Below are 23840 nucleotides of genomic sequence, written 5' to 3'. Positions count from 1 at the left end.
CAGTATATCAGAATGAAATGTTGGCCATTGTGACAACTATTGATAAGTGGAGACCTTACATTATTGGATGACACTTTGTAATCAAATCAGATCATCAACCTCTCAAGTACCTGTTAAAACAAAGAATATCCACTCCTAGTCAGCAGAAGTGGGTGGCAAAGCTTATGGTCTATGATTATATTATACTGTATAAAAAGGGGATGAAAAATATAGCTGCAGATACCTTATCTAGGAGTCTAATAGCTGGGGCTCAATTGTTAACTCTATCCATTGTCACTTCTAATTTGCTGGATAGAGTTAAAGCTTCTTATGGCCATGATGCTCACCTAAAGTCAGTGATGACTCAGTTGGAAGAACAACCATTATCTTATCCAGTATACATGCTGAGAGGTGGAGTCTTATATAGGAAGGGCAAAATTATTGTGGGTGCTGACATAAATATTAGGCAAGACATTCTACAATTCTTCCATGACATTGTTGTGGGGGCACTCTGGCATGGATGCCACCTTACAAAGGATTAGTTAATTAATTATTGGAGGAAGATGAAGACTGATGTGTTTAGATATGTCAAACAGTGTGTCACTTGTCAGAAGTGCAAAGGGAAAAATGTAAACTACCCAGGTCTGTTGCAACCTCTCCCCATTCTAGAGAAAATTTGGCAGGACATTGTCGCGGCCCCCTTTTTCCTTTGCAGAGTCCGGGTTTCGACATTCTTTAGGAACAAATCATTTCCTTTTGGGAATTGGGTATGAGATTTGAAGAGTCATCACCTAACGGATTTAAGGTGCATTAGGGAACCTAAAGCAAGTAACTCATGAAAACCGGTTTGCATTACCAGAGATTGGGTAAGGGGTTGAGGGGAAGGTGTTAGGCACCCCTCGAGATTTACAACGGTGGGTCCCAGCCGCACTCAAATTATGTAAATTAGTCTTATAAATAGATACACCAAATTAGACAAATGGACATTATATTTAAAACAAGGAGTAAAGGGGGGTCCTAGGTTTTTTAGCCTACATGATCACTTCTGTATAATGCTTGGTAATAGTCCCCAAGTTGGGATGCTACACATAGCATTAGCGCACATGTCATCATATCCTTTACTACCTGATTACCCTCCCCTTAGTGGTTATATAAGCGATGCTAATTAAACGTACTCTATGTGTGCATTACCCGTCCCTTCCTTGTGGCCCTGGAGGTGTTTAGGACCTCTAATTAAGGCAGTTCTACACTCTCCTAAAGTGATTAAAAGGAGAAAATCTAAGCGACAAGCAAAAACAAATAGGACATTCACATAAAAAGGCAATTAAAGGCTCACTTTTACCTCCTCACACAAGCAGAGAATAACACGTCTCAAACAACAAGATTTCAGATATTTCAAAGGATCCTAAATCATGATATCTAGGTGAGCACAAAGCAGAGCATATGTAATGTTTATTAAAGCAGGGCAGCAAGTACCTAATCTGTTTGCCTACTGATTTTATCACTTCTTGAATCTGGGCAGTTTCAGGCAGCAAGAAATAACCATTTTGAACCTACCAGATTTGCCTAAATGATGAACGGATGAGATTTTATAGACTAGATATCTAAACTATGAACTGACTGCTGATTTTATCGTAAACCCTGTAGGCATGATTTCTAAGTGCTGAAATATGCTGAAATCCTATTAGCATGAATTCTAAATATAGAAATTGATTTAAAACTTATATGCATGGTATCTAAAAATGCAGGATTGATTTTAGCACCTATAGGCATGGCATCTAAATGCAGGACTGATTTTTAGAACCTTATAGGCATGGTATCTAAATGCACATAATCAGACAAATATCACAATAACTTATAGGCATGGTTTCTAAGTGTAGGAAATAATTAAACCCTATAGGAATGGTATTTACCCATTCCCAACAATATATATATGAGAATCCCTCCCAGTTTTACTAATATCCCAATATCTGTTTACAAGGAAATTACTATTACAAACCAATCATAAATGAATTACAGAAATAAATGATACTATACTATAGGGAGCCTCGATAGGCCCAAAGTATACCTGGGAAAATCAGGCCTTCTGATGTTTTAGACTTCAATACCACACAAGAAGGGGGGGATGATTTGTGTGGTACCCAATTTTCGCTTAACTAAACTATAGAAGGACCTGGTTCTTCTATGTGTTCCAACTACTACTGTTTGCGGAATAATAAGTAAAGAAAATAAAGAACAAAGAGATTTTTACGTGGAAAATACCTGGCTCAAAAGGTGAAAAAACCATGACCTACTACTCAGTAGAATTTTCCCAAACTTCCACTAAAATAACTGAGCCAAAATAGCATTTACAAAACTCTTGTAAACCTAAGGATTAACTCTAATCCCGTTGTGGCACACAGCCTCAACTGCTGCGACAACTTCAAGTTAACTCTAACTTGAACACTCTAGGTACCGAATACAATTTCTTCTATGAAAATTGAAAGGTACAATGTAAAATCACCTACTACAATTGAACTAGAATAAAAGATAGACACTTGGAACTGATTCTTCTATCTCGTTCAAGTAGCTTTAGGATTGCACACTCGAATCACACATAAATTGCTTGCAAAATCGCCTTGCTCTTTTGCTCTCAATTTAAGTTTAACTTTTGCTTATGTGCATTACTTGTAAAAGAGAACAACACTGATATTTAATGGGTTAGTAATTAGAGATTGACTGGGATTTAGATACTACTCTTCTATCGTAGAAGAGTTCAAGTTGATCTCAAACTCTAACACTATTCTCTTCCTAAACTGTGTTCTCTTCATGTAAGGAGTCTTTCTCTCCTTATCCAATATGAAACCTTTTCAATCAAATTAGGAGATATTACTTCTGATAAGTTAGATTTATCTCCTTCGCGTGCATCTCACATGTCTGGGTTGATCTTGACTGTGCTTCACAAGATGGACCTGGTCCATGTCTGAGTTCTTTTGTCAGTCTTCAAAACTTCACCTGTTCTTGGGCCAACACCTTCAATCAGTCCAAAGTACCATATCCCATAGTGTCCGAGAGAGGGTATCCTAATGTGTCAAAGTTCCCAAGGGCCTCAGGGACCCCGGACAATGCTCACACCAAGATCCTCCTTAAAGAGCAACAGATTTGTGCAGTGTGGAATGACCATCCCCAGTGTGTCACAATTCAGAGGAGTCTCATGGACTCCTAAGCAGTGCTCACACTGGAGGGGCATGACCCTAGGTATTCTAAGAATAGGAGTGAGAGTGCTTTAAAAGAGTAGTGACATTTTAAGGAAAATAATGTAGGAGTAAAATAGTTCAGAGGTTCCAGAGGGAAAACAACTCAGAAGTGGAAACATTTAAGGAGTAAAACAGTTTAGGACTGAAAACAACAATCAAAAGCATTCTGAGAACATCAACATAGTCACAAAGCAAGAATTCACATTGCTCAAGGTCAGCGGAAGGAGTTTCAGCCTTGAACTCAATCAACAATAGAAAAGATCCATTGGTTCAACAAAGGTTTCCTATGGTCTTGGTCTATTAGCTAATACTAGGTGAACATACAGCCTTGTACCTATCATAGAGTAGTATGTTGGATCAAACGGTCACACATAAAGGCAAGCAAGTTGAGGGCATAGATACCATGATTTAATCAGGGGTTTATTAGGGATAAACATCTATAATATGACAACAATCATAGGTCTAATGACATAGGGGCAAACACATAGATATGTTGTAAGCAATACAACACATAAGTCTAGTGAATAGAAACATGCAGGTTGGCATGCTGAAAACAGGACCCTCTAGGTTTAAACATATGTGAGTAAGCATGTTGATTAAGGAATTAGCATATAGCACATAAGTCTTATAAATAGGCGTACTAATACCAAGGAAACATATTGATTCAAACAACATGAAAGTAGACATGCTACGAACAGGAAAACACACAAGTCTTGGAAACAGACAATGTAGACATATTGAAGGCAGGGAAAAACCCCATAGGTCTTAGTTAAGAGCAGTCATACTAACATCAGGGTAACATACTGATTCAATGACATGAAAGTAGGCATATTGAGAACAAGAAGCATACTGATTTAGTAACATGCAAGTGATCATGTTGAGCAGGAAGTACATAAACTAAATCATACATATGTCTGAATAATAATGAAGTGAGGCATACCAGTTAGGAATTTGCAGTAGGAAAGTGAAGTAAATAGGATCTACGATCTAGCCTTGGCTTTCAGCCGGCTAGACAGTGCAATAGACAAATAATAGTAGAGAGCAAGAGTTTTTAGAGGTGTTTTTCCTTAGGCCTTTGTGTGTGTGTGTGTGTGTATGTTTGAACAGAGTCATGTATTTATACGAGTCGAGTAGTATAAAGTAAATAAAGCAAGGTGGTTCAACATTGCAAATAAGGCAAGGAAAACAATCAAACAATTATTCAAGCTTGACAAGGTAGAAAATCAGGGAGTTATACCCAAAAATAACTCCGATTGAGTTTCAAATAAGGCAAGAAGTGAGTCTGACAGCCAATTAGGGTCAGAACACCATAAATCAAGAAATTAACCACACAAATAAGGTAACATAAGTAATTAGAGACCAATCTAGTATCAAACACCCCTAATTTAAGCTTAATAGGCAAGGAATGTCAATTAAAAATGTCAGAATTAAGGAAAGCAGGCAAAATACAGTAAATCATCTCAGCAAAACATGAAACCTTAGACGGTTGAGTCAGTCAATCACTATTTAAAAAATAACGGGCAAAATGTTGAAGTGAACAACGAATAATCAAACAACTAAGACTAGAACACAGTCATTAAAGAAAGATTAATCAAACACATAAGGAATTTCAGAAAAGCCCTTTGCAAAAACAGACGAAGTGGAACCCTAATTTTTAAAAACATTTAGAGTCGATTAACAGTAAAGAAACAAGAGATCTTTAAAGAAAAATCACTGACAAACTCAGAATCACTCCAGATCTACAAAGATCTGGACAGATTCATGTCTAAAAGATTAGGGTTTTGAGGAAAAAGGGTGGGGTAAAGAGAATCTAGTTTTGAACCAAAGATTCAAACCATAAAACTCAAGATAATAGCACTCACAAACGGAGGTGACCATATGCAGACTCTTAAAGAGTCTTGAACAAGATCTGGGCTAGATCTCTTTGAGATCTCTTACATAAGATAGCAAAATCAAACAACCAGAAGAAGTATGATACCAGTAGTGGTCTGAAACAACCATGGAATCCCATATAACATGTAAGAATCGAAGGGATTATGGGTAGGTTTAGGTGGCGGAAATTAGGGTTAAGGTTGGTCTCAGACAGAACCGAAGAAGAGGGGATTCAAGGGCGGCTGGTGTGTGAAGAGTGATTAGGGTTATGGGTCATTTGGAATAAAAAGGAAAGAATGAATGGTGGCCGTTGATCTCTGTGATCAACGGCCAAGATTAGAGGGGTTTGGGGCCGGGTAGAAGTCTTTAGGGTTTGGGCTGGGTAGATTTGGACCTGGCTTTTAATTGAATTGGGTTGGGGGAGGGGTCCGATTTTGGGTATAATTAGGGGCTATTTGTTAAATACCCAATTTACTAAATAAAATAATTTTAAAAATATCTAATTAAATGATAAAAAATAATTTTCATGCATGAAGGCGATTTAAAATAATTACTTACTATTATAAAAATATAAAAAGTCATTTTCTGTGTAGATAAGGTAGTTATGCATATATAGGGGCTATTTTTGCAAAATATGCAATTATAGTCTTTAAAAATACAAATATAATTATAAAAAATACGATTAAAATATTTGAACGCTCATATGAACATAAACGCTAAATTTAGATGATTAAATCATCATAAAGTAATATGAGGTATAGTTTTGAACATTTATGTAATTAAAAAATGCAGAAATAAATGGATTTAGGACCTTTAAAATTTTTAGAAAAATTGTAAAAATACTTGTGCATATTATAAATGCATGTACAATATTTTTAAAGTGTGTATGCATATTTTGAAATATATGAGGGAAATATTAGGTATCAACAACTGCCCCTCTTTACCCGGGAAGGATGACAGAGTTTTCGGGATAAAGAAATGATGACCGATTTTGACCGAATGGGTGTTTTGAAAAAATAGAGGCCGAATCGTGTTCTCTGAGTTGCCTACATATCCCTGGTTCTACAGGAATTAATCCATGTGTAGTTCTGGATCCAACAGTGAATAAAATCGATGGAAAAAGTTCTTTTGTGAAGGGTAATGTCGGATAGAGTTATGATTGTGAGTTTGGAGTGTAGCGGATGCATTATAGGGCAGATATCTGAATGGTCACAGAGTAAGGTGGGTAATTGATGGGAATCAACTATAATGGCAAAGTGAAATTATTATGAACTGAAACCGGAGCGAAGGTTGCTCCTGTTTGAAGAATGGTTGCCTCCTGGATTACCTGCAAAACTTAAAACACAATGCATGCGAGTATATAGATGATGCAAATTCCCTTTGGACCATGAAACATTGTCTTTGGACAGTGCGGATGACGTCCTTATACTATGATGTCCTGGGCCATGAGTTGTGAGATAGGAGATTCGCAGGCCATGAAATGATGTTATCGGGCCATAGGGATGGTGCCTCTGAACCATGACGCCTTTGAATAATGATATGCAAGTATTGAGAGATCCTTAGGCCATGACATGGTGTCTTCAGGCTATGAAGATGATACCTTCGGACTATGAAGCCTTTAGATGGGTTGGCTATATGTCAGCCCATGAAGTACAGAGATATGATATTGAAAGTGATAGCAAGACAAAGCTTAGTCTTGCGCGGAGTTTGGGGGCAGAGCTTAGCCCGAGGGAAGAAGATAGTGCCAAGTTTAGAATAGAGCAACATTTATGTAGGGAGGGACAATGCTTAGTCCCATGAGAAGGCAGTGCTTAGCCTTATGCAAATATGGAGGCAGGGTTTAGTCTCATGCAAGATTGGAGACAGAGCTTAGCCTCATGCAAGGGGAAGGCAATGCTTAGCCTTATGCAGATATGGAGGCAGTGTTTACCTCATGCAAGATTGGAGACAAAGCTTAGTCTCATGCAAAGGGAAGACAATGCTTAGCCTTATGCAGATATGGAGGCAGGGCTTAGCCTCATGCAAAATTTGAGACAGGGCTTAGTATCATGCAAGGAGAAGGCAATGCTTAGCCTTATGCAAATATGGAGGCAGAGCTTAGCCTCATGCAATATTTGAGACAGGGCTTAGTCTCATTCAAAGGGAAGGCAATGCTTAGCCTTATGAAGATGAGAGGTAGGGCTTAGACTCATTCAATATTGGAGATAGAGATTAGTCTCATGCAAAGGGAAGGCAATGCTTAGCCTTATGTAGATATGGAGGCAGGGCTTAGCCTTATGCAAGATTTGAGACAGGGCTTAGTGTCATGCAAATGGAAGGCAATGCTTAGCCTTATACAGATATGGAGGCAGGGCTTAGCCTCATGCAAGATTTGAGATAGGGCTTAGTCTCATGCAAAGAGAAGGCAATGCTTAGCCTTATGCAGATGAGAGGTAGGGCTTAGACTCATTCAATATTGGAGATAGAGCTTAGTCTCATGCAAAGGGAAGGCAATGCTTAGCCTTATGCAGATATGGAGGCAGTGTTTAGCCTCATGCAAGATTGGAGACAAAGCTTAGTCTCATGCAAAGGGAAGACAATGCTTAGCCTTATGCAGATATGGAGGCAGGGCTTAGCCTCATGCAAAATTTGAGACAGGGCTTAGTGTCATGCAAGGAGAAGGCAATGCTTAGCCTTATGCAAATATGGAGGCAGAGCTTAGCCTCATGCAATATTTGAGACAGGGCTTAGTCTCATGTAAAGGGAAGGCAATGCTTAGCCTTATGCAGATGAGAGGTAGGGCTTAGACTCATTCAATATTGGAGATAGAGCTTAGTCTCATGCAAAGGGAAGGCAATGCTTAGCCTTATGTAGATATGGAGACAGGGCTTAGCCTTATGCAAGATTTGAGACAGGGCTTAGTGTCATGCAAATGGAAGGCAATGCTTAGCCTTATACAGATATGGAGGCAGGGCTTAGCCTCATGCAAGATTTGAGATAGGGCTTAGTCTCATGCAAAGAGAAGGCAATGCTTAGCCTTATGCAGATGAGAGGTAGGGCTTAGACTCATTCAATATTGGAGATAGAGCTTAGTCTCATGCAAAGGGAAGGCAATGCTTAGCCTTATGCAGATATGGAGGCATTGTTTAGCCTCATGCAAGATTGGAGACAGAGCTTAGTCTCATGCAAAGGGAAGGCAATGCTTAGCCTTATGCAGATATGGAGGCAGGGCTTAGCCTCATGCAAAATTTGAGACAGGGCTTAGTGTCATGCAAGGAGAAGGCAATGCTTAGCCTTATGCAAATATGGAGGCAGAGCTTAGCCTCATGCAATATTTGAGACAGGGCTTAGTCTCATGTAAAGGGAAGGCAATGCTTAGCCTTATGCAGATGAGAGGTAGGGCTTAGACTCATTCAATATTGGAGATAGAGCTTAGTCTCATGCAAAGGGAAGGAAATGCTTAGCCTTATGTAGATATGGAGGCAGGGCTTAGCCTTATGCAAGATTTGAGACATGGTTTAGTGTCATGCAAATGGAAGGCAATGCTTAGCCTTATACAGATATGGAGGCAAGGCTTAGCCTCATGCAAGATTTGAGATAGGGCTTAGTCTCATGCAAAGAGAAGGCAATGCTTAGCCTTATGTAGATTAATAAGTAGCAAATAAGACTAGAATATTTCATTGCTAGAGATATATTTGCGTCTGGTGGCCTGATTGTTTGAACATTGATGTGTACACGTTTGCGGATACTTCTGTTATGTTCACCACACCTGCATCCAAAGAAAAATTATAAGTTTTGTAAGGGGAGGTTGGTTCGTGCCTTTGTCTGTTGGCTTTGCTTCGCTCCGCTCTGGAGTCCTTGTTTGAGGTGCCCTGGGTAACGCCTGACTATCATGGAAATAGAGTTTTCGAAAATATGCATTTATTGATAAAAATGGAGTTACTTTTTTTAGAAGACATAGTGAAATATTGAGTGATTTTAGATGAACTAATGAATGTAACACATTTCAGAGACATTACAGCTTTCTCATTTTAGAATTTTGAGGGTCCTCCTCAAAATTCTGGACCCTCAAAATTCTGCTCCAGTTTGGTAAATGATCCTTCGACCGTTTGCGTGCAACGAAACTTGCTGAACTTTTTCCGGAATTTTGAGAATCCTTCTCAAATTCTGTCCCAGTTTCTTAACCAATTTCTGATTGTCTGGCGTATGATGACATCGATGGGACTTACTCCGGAATTTTGAGGGTCCTCCTCAAAATTCTGCCCCAGTTTCTGGTTCTGAGGGAAAATAAAAATTTTATTATGATATAACCGAACTCACAGGGCTCCATACATATCCCCTCTTAAATAGGAATCTGGTAAAGCGTTGTTGAGTTACATAAGATGAAGGAACGTAAATGATCTAAACATAGTATCTCTTGACTGCATCTGAATTGATTTGTTTCGGCCAAAGTTCTCCGTCCATTTCTGTGAGTATGAGTGCTCCTCCTCTTAGCACCCGGTGAACCATGTAAGGACCTTGCCAACTAGGGAGAGAATTTTCCTTTGGCTTCATCTTGATGCGGGAAGATCTTCTTCAGCACTAGCTGCCCCAGTGCAAACTGTCTTGGTCTGACACTTTTGTTGAAAGCTCTGGACATTCTGTTCTGATAAAGCTGACAGTGACATATTGCGTTCATTCTCTTTTCATCTATAAGGGCCAGTTGCTCATAACGGCTCCTTATCCATTCTGCATTGCTGAGTTCGGCTTCCTATATGATTCTTAAATAAGGAATTTCTACCTCGGCTGGAATGATAGCTTCGGTACCATAAACCAGTAAATAGGGAGTTGCCCTAGTTGATGTACGGGCTGTAATGCGGTACCCCAATAGGGCAAAGGGTAGCTTCTCATGCCATTGTTTGTGATTTTCTACCATCTTCCTTAGTATCTTCTTGATGTTCTTGTTAGTAGCTTCCATAGCTCCATTCATCTGAGGTCTGTATGCTGTAGAGTTTTTGTGTTTGATTTTAAAGGTCTCACATATGGCTTTCATCAGGTCACTGTTGAGATTGGTGGAATTATCAGTGATAATGGAATTGGGAACTCCGAATTGGCAAACAATACAGTCTTTGACAAAGTTCGCGACAACTTTCTTGGTTACAGCTTTGTAAGACGCGGCCTCTACCCATTTAGTGAAATAGTCGATAGCCACCAAAATGAACCGGTACCCGTTTGAAACAGTGGGCTCGATCGGACCGATGACATCCATTCCCCAGGCAGCAAAAGGCCAAGGTGCACTTGTTGCATTGAGCTCGTTTGGTGGTACCTTTACCATGTCTGCATGTACCTGGCACCGATGGCATTTCTGTATGTACCGGATAAAATCTGTCTCCATGGTCATCCAAAAGTATCCAACTTTGAGTATCTTCTTGGCAAGAACAAAACCATTCATATGTGGTCCACAAGTTCCGGCATGTATCTCCTCGAGCAGTCTGGAAGCCTCCTTTGCATCAACACACCTTAACAACACCAGGTCAGGAGTTCTCCTATACAGGGTCCCTCCGCTTTGGAAGAAGTGATTGGACAGCCTCCGTAGTGTGCGCTTCTGAGTATGGTTCGCCTGTTCCGGGTATTCTCCTCTTGCCAAATATTCCTTCATGTCGCGGAACCAAGGTTTTACATCTGTTTCCTCTTCACCATGAGCACAGTAAGCCGGTTGATTGTGGATTTTCACTGCGATGGGATCGATGAAATTCTTATCTGGATGTTGTATCATTGATGACAAAGTGGCCAGTACGTCTGCGAACTCATTTTGAATTTTGGGTACATGTTTGAATTCTACCTTTGTGAATCTTTTCATCAATTCCTGCGCATGATGCAAGTATAGTAGTATTTTGGTGTTCTTTATAGCCCATTCTCCTTGAACCTAATGTACTAGAAGATCCGAATCACCAATTACCAGTAACTCTTGTATATTCATATCGATGGCCAGATTGAGCCCCATGATGCAAGCCTCATATTCTGCCATGTTGTTAGTGCATGGAAACCTAAGCTTCGCGGATATAGGGTAGTGTTGACCTATTTCTGATACCAAAACTGCTCCAATGCCCACTCCTTTGAAGTTTGCAACTCCATCGAAGAACATTCTCCAACCGTCATAGGCTTCAGTAATGCATTCTCCTACAAACGATACTTCTTCATCGGGAAAAAACATTTTTAAGAGTCCGTATTCTTCTCCCACAGAATTTTCAGCAAGGTGGTCTGCCAATGCTTGTCCTTTGACTGCCTTCTGACTTACATAGACGATATCAAACTCACTTAACAGTGTCTGCCACTTAGCTAACTTCCCGGTTGGCATGGGTTTCTGAAAGATGTACTTCAGAGGATGCATCTTGGATATGAGGTACGTGGTGTAGGCACATAAGTAATGCCTTATTTTCTGAGTTGTCTAGGTTAAAGCATAGCAAATGCGTTCCATCAGGGAATATCGTGCTTCATAAGGCGTGAACTTCTTACTCAAGTAGTATATAGCTTGCTCCTTTCTTCCTGTCTCGTCATGTTGTCCCAAACACACATCTGAAAGCTCCATCTAATACAGATAGATAGAGTAGCAAAGGTCTCCCAGGTTTGATAGGTATTCCTTGATTTTGCCGAAAGCCTTCTGAAAATCTTCGGTACAACTTGTTTTGGCATCTTTCCTCAACATTTTGAAGATGGGTTCACATATAACCATAGACTGTGCTGTGAAGCGGCTAATGTAGTTAAGGCTCCCTAGGAAGCTCATCACATCCTTTTTGCTCTTTGGTGGTGGTAACTCTTGGATAGCCTTAACTTTGGATGGGTCCAACTCGATCCCTCGGTGGATGACGATGAATCCCAACAGCTTCCCTGCGGGAACCGCGAGTGCACATTTTGCGAGGTTCCGCTTTAGATTGTACCTCCTTAACTTGTCAAAGAACTTTCTTAAGTCTGCTATGTGATCTGTGACCCTTTTGGATTTGATGATGACATCATCAACATAAACCTCTATTTCCTTATGTATCATGTCATGGACGATTGTTGTCATTGCTCTCATGTAAGTAGCCTCAGCATTCTTTAGACCAAATGACATCATCTTGTAGCAGTATACCCCTCACGGTATGATGAAGGCTGTTTTCTCTGTGTCTTCTTCATCTATCCAGATCTAGTGATAACCCGCGAAGCAATCTACAAAAGATTGGAGTTCATGCTTGGCGCAATTGTCGATCAGGATGTGTATATTTGGCAGTGGAAAGTAGTCCTTGGGACTTGCTATGTTTAAATCTCTATAGTCAATACATACTCTAACTTTCCCATCTTTCTTCGGAACTGGTACAATGTTGGCTAACTAGGTTGGGTATTCAACTACCCTGAGGACTTTGTCTTTGATCTGCTTAGTGACTTCCTCCTTGATTTTCAGGCTCATGTCTAGTTTGAACTTTCTGAGTTTCTGCTTTACTGGCGGACACATTGGATTGGTAGGCAACTTGGGAGCCACTATGGGTGTGCTCAGACCGGTCATGTCATCATATGACCATGTAAAGATATCCTCATATTCCTTCAGGAAACGAATGTACTCTTCCTTCTCTGACGGTGATAAGTGAATGCTTATGCGAGTCTCCTTGACAGTTTCGGCGTCTCCTAAATTGATTGCTTCGGTTTCGTCCAGGTTGGACTTAGGCTTATTCTCAAAGTTCTCAACCTCTCTGACAATTTCCTCAGGTATTTCATCTTCTTCCTCCGAGTCACTATCCTTATGTTGCGTTGTCTCATTACATGTCACAGTTATCGGTTCATCAGGAAAAGTAATAACAACGCTGTAGAAAGAAAAATGTGAAAGATAATAATGAATAATAAATATCAATGCATTGATTAAATTTGAAAATATTCAAAACAAGTATGGTTCGATGAATTGAGCAATTATTTTGAAACAAAAAGCGTCTTTAAATAAAATTACTGAAAATATTTGAAATGCCTAGCATGACTATAGAAATAAATTTAGGCTAAATGCCAAGCTATCCAGGGACTCGGCGGGCCCAGGATGGTGTGACAGTCCAATTCCTGAGAGGGGCTCCTTTCTCCACAGTGTGAATGATGAGGCCTTCTTCCTCCTCCTCCTCCTCCTCAATTATTGCACTGCAATCCATATCCTCGTCCTCTAGGAACAATTCCTCAGCCCAACTAAAGCTTCTTCCTCTGCAGTTCCCCATATTGTATCAGCCTAGTGAAAAGTATGACCCAGATGCGGCACTGGTTGCTCGAGAGGGTAATAAGGACCACGCCATGGAGGCGACCAATCATCATATTCTTGCCATTTATACTGATATCCGAGCCCGAAAGTTGTACCATGACGTTTCAACTGTATCGGTTTAGTAATGCCTTGGAGATTCTTCCGAAGCCCTTTGCCGGGTTCATACCCAGACCATGCCAGTATGCTTTCTATTTTGTTACTCCACAATTTGTCTTTCTCAACTGCATTGACATGTTCGATGTGGTGATACGTTTCCCCTCCTAGCCTTCTTATGTTCTCGATAACGAGATGGTTTGACTGGTGTAAATAGGATTACTTCCATCTCCGTGAATGATCACCTCCTGATGGTTCCATTCGAACTTCACGACCTGGTGTAGTGTGGAAGCCACAACTCTAGCGGAATGTATCTGTGAACAACTAAGTTTTGACCACATCCGGTTCTATATTATTTTAGTGTAAATATATATATATATATATATATATATATATATATATATACATATAGATATTTTTTTAAGGTCTAATCTTAATATTTTAAAACTTTTATCTTACTCTTAATAGGTTTTATCTTTAGAAAAATAAAAAAAAATACTAACTACATATTCACATTCTTAGAGTATAAGTTTTATTCTTATTTTCAAATAAAAGAAAATTTTAAAAAAATTATTTTCTTCTAATTAGAATTTTAAATGTAAGCTATAGTATTTTTCTTAGTATAATTTAAATTATAGTGTAAATATTGGGTTTTTCTATTTATATAGTTTTCTTTAAATCTAAAAGTAAGTTATATATATATATATATATATATATTTATATGTGTGTGTGTGTGTGTGTGTGTGTGTTTGTGTGCGTGTGTGTTGTTTTTCCTTCTTTTATTTAATAAAAAAAGGGTTAAGAAAAGTTTTTAAAAAATAAATAATAAACTAACGGAAGAACAAAAATAAGTAAATTAAGAGAGATACAAAATAGTATCTTTAATTACCCATGATCTCCTCAACCCTCTCCCCCACGATTTTCTTATCCTACACCCATTACCCACGCCTCACGTCTCAATTTGTTTTTGAACGTCAATCCCACGTTTTCATTTCAACTCCTTGGCACAAGACTTAATAACTACCATTGTTCTTCTTTATAAAAGGGAGAAACTGACGAAGACAACAAAAATTTGAGAAGATTCGGATAAAAAAAGTTATCCAAATACCACAAAAAGGAATTCACTTTCTTCCTGGTATAGAGAAGGAAAACAGTCAAGGAAATAGGTCTCCGGTCGCGGTTCGGTTCTGCAATCACTGCTCAAGTTTCATACATAATATTTGTTGTAAAGTTCCAAGCTCGGAAGTTATCTCACTAGTCAAATATTGGAGATATTTTGAATTTTGCGTTAAAGGTTCATTACTTGCTTTGCCTTCTAAATTTTTAATGTTGGATCCATATCTTAATCATTTCTATCTCATTTTGATGTATCCGATTTTGATTATGTGATAAACCATGAAATATATTTGGCTTTATAATTTTCGTTTATGTGTTTATATTGAAGAATTAGTTTTTTTGGTGATGAATTACCAAATGGGTTAGAGTGCATAATATTAATGAGAATAGTGACTGTCCACTTACATGGTGACATCTTTTGGTTTATAAAATTGAATCAGCTTCATGACCCATTATATTTGGGGTTGATTTTTTAGTTATTTTAAACCAATAGAAGTATTTGTGATTTGATCTATTTGCTCTCATGTTGATATTTAGATTACTATACCGTTTGAAAATTTGGAAAATTTGGTGAACAAACAAGATAGGATGTTGGGAGGTTTAACAAGATCTAGACCAAATTTGACCTTTAAAGTATTCTGTCATATGCATATTATTTGAGTAAAACTCATATCAAACTACTGTTTGTTTCATTGCCACTTCGTTCGTTTGCTTCAATGAAAGTATGATTTGTATTTGTTAGATTCATCTAATAAACTTTTAAATAATTCAAGTTTAGATAGTTTTTGTAGAGCCAAACCTCACCACAATCTCAAATTAATTTAGGAAAATAACTTTAAACACACTAGAAAAAGTTTTGACGCACTTTAAATATTGGCCCATGTGTTCATACCTGAACTTTGGATTGATATGCTTAAATGATAAAAGGATCATGTGAGCATTCCCGCGTCTTGATACCTTTAGATTTAAAATAATTGTGTTATAACCATGTGTACATTCCGTATCTTGGTTTAACACTTAATTTCAAAGAAGTACCTCGTGTGCATTCCACATCTTGGTGAATACAATTAATAAGATATAATAATTAATTAAGTGGTAATAAATAAGCCATAATCAATAAAATACAATCATAGCTAAAAATTAATTTAAGCCATACATTAGTCAATAAAGCGGCCGTGCTAGAACCACGGGACTCGAGGAGTGCCTTACACCTTCCCCTCGGTCAATAGAATTTCTTACTCAGTCTTCTATTTTCGTAGACCATGAATTAGAGTCAAATCTTCCTTTTGATAAGGGATTCAATAAAAGGTAACTCGCAACACCAAAACTCAATTCCAAGTGGCGACTCTGAATAATATATAATCCCTTTTCAAAACGTCACTTCAATTGGAAAAACTCTTCTAACTCAACCTCGTAATAGGGTTGCGTGGGAAAAAGAGGTGTGACAGCTATGACGACTCTGCTGGGGACTAATTAATAAGAATTCGAGCTTTGTATATTGATTCTTGTTTGGCTTTTATCATGTTTTCAATATTATTGAATTTGGAATCCTAATGTGCTATTTGCTGCTTATTTACTGCTTTAATATTTATTTGATCTATGATATAACATGTATCCTCTCTCGCACCTCTTTGAGTCTTCTAATAGGTAATTATGTTGTGTTTGCCTACCAGCATCACAAAATTTCTGTCTTGAGATAAAGCCAGTTAGCCTACCAGCTTCTGGTGAAGGATTTAGTTACATATATTTAGGCGGGAGAGCCGTTAGCTAGCCAGTGCTGTTCTACTACTGGTGACGCTTGACGCTCCTCGGCTCGGATTGTCCACCCGGATAAGCCAGGTCTAGATACCATCTCCTTTAGGATTTGAAAACTTAGAAGAACAAGCCTCAAGCAATGAATATCTCTAGTAGGCTACGCTTTATTTGCATCATGTGCATTGGACTTAGTAGGACTCGGCACAGGGACCGGGCCCGTCTAGGACAAGTACCAATTTTTCGGTCCAACATGTTCATCTTTATGTGCTATATGTAACATTATTTGGTAGACTTCACTCAAATATTGACCGGCTTTAGGATAGATTGATTGAACAGAGGAGAGAAAAAGAGAAAATTTCCAAGTTTTCATAAAATGCCCGTTCTTTTTTTAAATTTTTTTTGAAAGGTTCTGGTATGTAAAATTACAATTTTCAAAATAGTTTTTTTCAGTCATTTTAATCGAACTACGTGGATTTGATTCTCACCAGATGTGAGATACGTAGGCAACCTTCATCAGGTTCAACCCCATTTTAAATAAAAATAAAAAGAAGTAAAAAAAAGGGTTTCTATGGACTATTAGTTATTATTTTTTATTTTTTCAAATGATGATAATATAGTCACTTTGTTAGTTTTTAACCAGTTTTGCCCTTGCATCCAGTCTTTTTGTTGAAATAGCCTTGAACATCGAAAATGCGAAATGGGAGGCCAGTTTATTTTTTATTATTTTTTACTTTTATTACCAAAAAAAGTCATTTGGACCTTTACTTTTTTATTTAATGACTATATTACTAATTTAACCTTTTTTTTAATCCCACAATTTTTTTTATTTTATTTTTATAGAGTCAAATTCGAGAAATTGGAATTTTTGTGTCAATAATATATTTAATTAAAACCTAACCCCATGTCTGGATAAACAGGTGCATCATGAGTGGGGAAAGAGGTAAGTCTGAAAAGAGGCCCAGGTCATAAGGGATACCAGATTTTCTTATTGTTGATCAGATACCACAATTGATGTGGGATTGGGAGAGAGATTTTAAGGAATATGAACGAAACCAGATAAAGAAGTACTTGGAACATTTGGTTCACATGATGACGATCAAGCCAAGGAGGGATGTGATCGAAGCTTTGATTCCGCATTGGGATTCTGAAAACAATGTGTTTCATTTTACTGACAGTGAAATGACTCCGATCTTGGAGGAAATCGCTCATTTCCAGTGGTGGGGCCGTAATCTTCACCGCCAAAGTCCCATAGTACCAAAAAATGTGAATGAGGGTAAGTTTCTGAAGCTCTTGAACATAAATTACGGACAATATGAAGGTTTAGGAGGCAAGTGGGTTAAGTTGGGATTTTTGTTTCACTTGTACGACGTAGAATGTAATTTCGAAAGGAATGTGGAAAAATTGAAATCAAAAGAAGACAAGGAAACATGGAAGATACACAGAAGGTTTGCATTTATGGTTGCCTTTTTGGGGCGTGTAGTTTTTTTGGAAAGGGAAAGACGAATTGACATCCGCTTGGCAGGTGTAATGGAGGCTCTAACCTCAAAAGGGGATGATTATACTTTGGTCCCTATAATTCTTTATTCCATTTTTTGTGCTTTAACTAGATGTAAATTGGGCGCATGAAACTTTGATGGCTGCAACATTTTGCTACAGATATGGTTTTTGGAGCATTTTTATCGCCATCCTACGATCTCTAATTTTATTGAGCGCTGGCCCAATCACACTTATGATCACCAGAAAAGAATTGACAAATGTGACTTACCTGAAGGGATTAATGCCCGGAAAGAACTACTTTTTACTTTGTCCGCCAAACAGATCACATGGAACTATGATTGGTTTTCCTCTAAAGAGGTCATTTGTGAGTCTGCATACCATTCTTATTTGGTACTCATAGGATTGGATGGTGTTCAGCCCTATGCTCCACTTCGAGTTGTGCGCTAGTTTGCACGACGACAAGAGGTGCCACCAACACGAGATATGAGCAAGTTTTGTTATGATTTTGGTAAAGATCAACCTCATGACGAAGAGGAAATTATGAAAATTTGGTATGCAAGTAAAGTCTCGGAATTGAATGAGATGGTAGAAGACCGAGATCAGGGAGAGGTGATCCTTGAATATATTACTTGGTTTCATGATACTTCGTCATTTAGAGATAGGCTTGAGGGGTCTAACATGAGGAGAAATGATCAAAGAACTATAGAAAAGCTAAAAGAGGAATTGGAGCATGCTCAGATGACCATAGCCAAACAACAAGCCCAGCAGCAAGCCGGAGTTGCTCAGATTTATTTAAATATTGAGAAAGACTATCAATCTGCCTTATGGGTCATGGATAAAGATCTAAAGCAAGCTAAAAATGAGGCAGCTCGTTTACAAGAAGAACTGGCAAACACGATTGGTTTAGTTAGAAGAGTTGAGGCGAACCAAAATGCTGAAATACATAAATTGCAAGAAGATTTGAGTATCATTGAAGAGGATGCGCACCAGCAACAACTGGAGTTTGATCAGCAGAAAGAGCAGTTTAATATAGAAAGGGCCCACTGGATATGCTCAAAGAGTCAAATTTATACATAATTAGAAGAAATAAAAAGGCAGAAGAGGGGTCATTAGCACACAGATTTTGAGGCAGAGCAGCGTCAGTGGATGATTGAGAGAGGTGTGTTAAACCATCGCATTGAAGAATATGAGGGACGTGAGGTTCAGATGGGGCACGCCCTCAACACTACCCAGATATGGTTGCAGAATTGTCACGTGAATATGGGGCAAGCTAGAGAGCACGTACTTCGATTGGCAGAAAAAGCAACATATGTTCATGATGATCATCGTCGTTTAAACAATGAGGAAGTTGGTCAACAAGAACGTGCCCTCGTTCTACAGTTGCCGGCGGTGTTTCAGAATTTGTACGAGACTTTGGGGGGAGAGTGGAGGCCAAGAGATGCAGACCATTGATGATATCAGTTTAAGCAAGAAGAACATTAAAGATTAATTTTTTTGTGCAGTCCATTAGTTCTTAGTTTCATTTTTATTTGTCGCATTTTTAATTTTATATTTGGAGTCTTTTATTCTTATCAAAGTTTATTTTATTCCAGTCATGTTTATGTCTTTAGAGTCACTAGAGTCAGTTTGTATATATTTCCTTTTCTCTCATTGTATATAAAAATATTGACTGAAAATGAATGAAAAATATTTTAGTTTGTTTTATTTTCTTTTAAAAAAAGAAAATTAAAAAAAATCATTAGAATTGTTATTATTTCTCTTGAACTACGTAATGGTTTGATTCATGCGGCATCATGATATGTAGGAAATCCCAATCGGATGCGATCATAGCCATAATTAATCTGGAAAAAAACATAATAAAGAGCATTAATACAAAAGGAAATAAACCAATAAGCCGGGATGAAGCATGAAGCCTTCCAAAATCATTTTAGAAATGAAAATAGCATTAGGTGCATGGAATACAATGTGTGATTAATATTAGTAAAATGCCTAACTCTAACACATTTGTTGTTTGTCATTTCTAAAGAGATAAAGTTAAACAGAGGTGGTTGGTTTGTGGTTTAAACTAGCGACTCACCCTTACAACACGAGATCAAAAGAAAAAAGTAGAATGGCAAACAACAGTGAGAATGAGTCAGATAATGATAATGTCCATGGACAATTGGTCGAACAAGTTTTGGGACTTGTTGAAGAAGTAAGAGTGTTGAAACAACAATTGGCAGAGATGTACCAAGCTTGGGTGAATGGACAGGCACCACCCTTACTACCCATAGGGCCTTCGGATAATCTTCATAATGTGTTAGTTGCAAATCAAGTGCCCATCTCCATAACAAGTAACCCATTGTACCAACCTGGTTTCAGTCCGAGCATTAACCTTCCAACTATCCCCAGTACCTCCATTCCACGTCCTCCAACCGCACCCCTTAGAAATGACCCACCTGCTGTACCCATTGTCCCTAATTTCACCATTCCTCAACCGACTCTCGCTCAAAAGCTCAACAATGAATCACAAATGAATGCTCATAATGCCCAACATTACTCTCCAGAACGGACTTTCAAGGTTCCAGATTTATACAAGCTCACTCCTCAGAACATGTTCCCAGTTGAGATCGAAAAGCCTGACAAGAATATGGAACAAGAGGAAATGACCAAAAAATTGAAGAGCTTGGAGCAAACCATGAGAAACATACAGGGTTTGGGACGCCACAAGAGTGTTTCGTTTAACGATCTATGTATGTTTCCCCATGTTCATTTTCCACCCGGCTTCAAGACCCCTAAGTTTGACAAGTATGATGGTCACGTTGATCCTGTGGCCCACTTGAAGAGATATTGTAACCAATTGAGGGGAGCAGGAGGCAACGAAGAATTACTCATGGCTTAATTTGGGGAAATTTTGACAGGAATTGCTTCAGAGTGGTTCATAGATCAAGATATATCTCACTTGCATGTTTGGAACGACATGGCTCAAGATTTTGTCCAACAATTTCAGTACAATATTGATATAGTGCCAGACCGCTCCTCTCTCGTCAACATAAAGAAGAAACCAATAGAAAGCTTTAGAGAATATGCAATCTAGTGGAGAGAGCATGCTACTAGGGTCAAACCACCAATGAAAGAGGTAGAAATGATTGACTATTTTCTCCAAGCTCAGGATCCTGATTACCTCCATTATATGTTAGCCTCCATTGGTAAACCTTTTGCTGAGGCGATTAAGATCGGAGAAATAGTTGAGAATGGCATGAAGTCGGGCTAAATTGTGAGTTAGGCAGCCCTTAAGGCGATCATGCAAGCAATTCAAAGCGGGTCAGGCAGTTTCGGAAATCGAAAAAAGAAGGAGGAAGGATCCATGATGGCATCTGGGTTCGGGGGAGTTCAAAGAGGAATAGTTCCTTCTTATGTGCAATTCCAACAAGGACAATCCAATTCTCCTCAACATTATTATCCGCCTCAGGGTCCTCGGTACTCAATTCCCTCGCAACAATACACAGTGTTTAATGCTCAGGCTTATGCTAGGCATATCAATCACCAACAACGGCGGGCACCGATTCCACAAGGCTCCCGTCAACTCTGGCCAAATTTTTAGGAGCCATATAATCCTCATCCTAGACAGGAATATGTGAGAGAATAGGAGCCAAAGAAAGAGTTCACCCCAATTGGAGAATCGTATACAAGCTTATTTCGAAAGTTGATGCAGTTGAAGTTGACTGAACCTATCATACCGCGTTATGTGAATCCAAATTCAAAAGGTTTTAACTCCAATGCAAGATGTGAGTATCACTCTAACACCCAAGGTCATAGTACCAAAAATTGTTGGACATTAAAGAAAGCCATTGAAAATTTGATTGAAGCAAAGACAATTGTGGTGACAAATAATGAGTATACTCCTAATATCACAAACAATCCGCTCCCATCTCATGATAATACACATTTTATTGGGATGATTTGTGATGATCGGGATTATAAGCAGTCTTGCAAGACATAGATGATTGTTGGAACCATAGGGCAAGAGCCAAAAGTGATAGTAAGCCCGCCGCAATTGGCACCATTGGTTGCGAAAGGTGCGAGTTCTAGTTCAAACTTGGCAGGTTCTGAAAAAATGGTTCTCTATGTCCCTAGAAGCACAAAAAAGGTTGAGGTCCAATTGGGTGAGCCAAAACATTACATCCCTGGGGGCATTCAAAAGATTGTTCCAAATAATGGTTTGAGAAATATAACAGAGCCAGTTGTGATCCGGCCTATTGCACAACTCCCAATGTCAAGCACAAAAGCTATTCCCTGGAATTATAACAAAACTGTCATGACATACAAAGGAAAATTGATAGTGGAAGAAATAGATGAAATGGGAGGCTTAACCCGCTCTGGAAGGTGCTACTCTCAAGAGGAATTGAGAAAATCTAAGCAAGCCAAGGAAAATCACTTTCCAGTGAAAGAACCCATTTCAGAAAAGAAGCGGAGGAATTCCTTAAGAAGATGAAAATGCAAGACTACTCATCATTGATCAACTAAGGAAAACCCCCGCTCAGATATCTTTGTTATCTCTACTTTTGCACTCTAAAGAACATCGTCGTGTGTTGATCAAAACTTTGAATGAGGCATATGTCTCAAAAAAGACAATGGTGAATCAGTTAGAAAAAATGGCTGAAAGATTCTTTGAGGTGAACAAAATTTCTTTCAACGATGATGATTTTCCTGAGGAAGGGGTTGGGCACAATAAAGCTTTGCATCTTATGGTCAAATGTGAAGGGTATTACGTAAAAGGAGTCATGATTGATGGAGGCTCAAGTGTAGATGTATGTCCTCTTTATATTCTACAACAACTGAACATTGACACTAACAGAATTCGAACTAGTAGTGTCAGCATCAGAGCTTTTGATGATTCAAGAGGAGACACTATTGGGGAAATCGAACTCACCATGACAATTGGCCAGGTTGATTTTAACATTGTCTTTAAATTGTTAGATATGAAAACTTTCTACAATTTTTTTCTAGGAAGGTCGTGGATCCATATGGCCAGAGCTATACCATCCACCTTACATCAAATGGTCAAATTCGAGTATGACATGCAAGAAATTATTGTTCATGGGGAGGACGACTCATCCGTCTATAATGACCCGTCCATTCCATGTATCGAGGCCAAGGAAGGATGTGAATCCCTCATATATCAAACACTTGAGGTGATTGAGGTAGACCAAGTGGAAGAAGGAAAACCAATTTTGCATCCCCATCTTTCAGCCACATCTATGATGGAAGCTTCACTGATGTTGAGGAACAGCTATGAACCAGGAAAAGGATTAGGATCCTTTCTGCAAGGAATTGTGAACCCCATTGCTCCCTTTTCGAAGAAAGATACCTTTGGATTGGGTTTTAAACAAACATTAGCTGACATAAACAGAGCCAAGGCCTACAAAAAGAATGGTTAGAAATTGTGAAAACCAATCCCTCACATTGCCTACTCTTTTGTCAAGCCACAATTCGAGGAAGTCCAAAATCCTTCTACTCAGGATGACATTGATGAAGTTTGCCAGGGTCTCAAGGAGATGTTCTATGGGATCAATATGGTTCAAGTTGGTGAGGGCCCTAGCCGTGGAAGTGTTCAACTGATTGGTCCAGATACTTCGCTCAACAACTGGGAAGCAACTCCTCTTCTATCAGGAAGGAGTCTTGGTAGTCTGTTTTGTTGCTTTTTCTGTATTTGGATTATTTTCAGGGTTGTAATCCATATATTTTAGTTTAATTGCTTTGCTTTGATGTTAACCCTTCTATCCTTTCAAATTCAATGAAATGAAGTTCCAGTTTCATAGTAGAATTTTGTCTTTTCCTTTCCCTAATTTTTGTTAATTTCTCATCATTTTCAGTTTCGTTAATGTTGGCTTTAAAAATATGACATGCACGCGGAATTCATGCCCAAATCTTAAAAGGTTGTCTAATCTCGAAACAATGAATCAAGAAGTTGAATATGATGAAGATGAGGCTTTTAAGGAAATAAAAAGAGAATTGGATCAATTTGAGAATAAGCCTAAGCCTAACTTAAATGAAACTGAGGCAATTAACCTGGGAAGTCCTGA

At 38.6% G+C, this 23840-nt stretch overlaps 1 protein-coding gene across 1 annotated transcript; it reads right to left on the bottom strand.

Moving 5' to 3' along the window:
* Window positions 1–9591: 9591 nt before the first annotated feature.
* Window positions 9592–11436, bottom strand: LOC138877735 (uncharacterized). The gene is made up of 3 exons (XM_070157367.1): window positions 11005–11436; window positions 9847–10911; window positions 9592–9720 (listed from the first exon to the last, which is right to left on the bottom strand). Exons 1-3 carry the CDS (start codon window positions 11434–11436, stop codon window positions 9592–9594), a joined length of 1626 nt encoding a protein of 541 aa, XP_070013468.1.
* Between the last annotated feature and the right edge of the window lie 12404 nt (window positions 11437–23840).

This window comes from Nicotiana sylvestris, chromosome 9 (assembly GCF_000393655.2).
Source record: "Nicotiana sylvestris chromosome 9, ASM39365v2, whole genome shotgun sequence".
NCBI classification, from domain to species: domain Eukaryota; kingdom Viridiplantae; phylum Streptophyta; class Magnoliopsida; order Solanales; family Solanaceae; genus Nicotiana; species Nicotiana sylvestris.
This window is presented reverse-complemented; position numbering and strand designations above follow the sequence as displayed.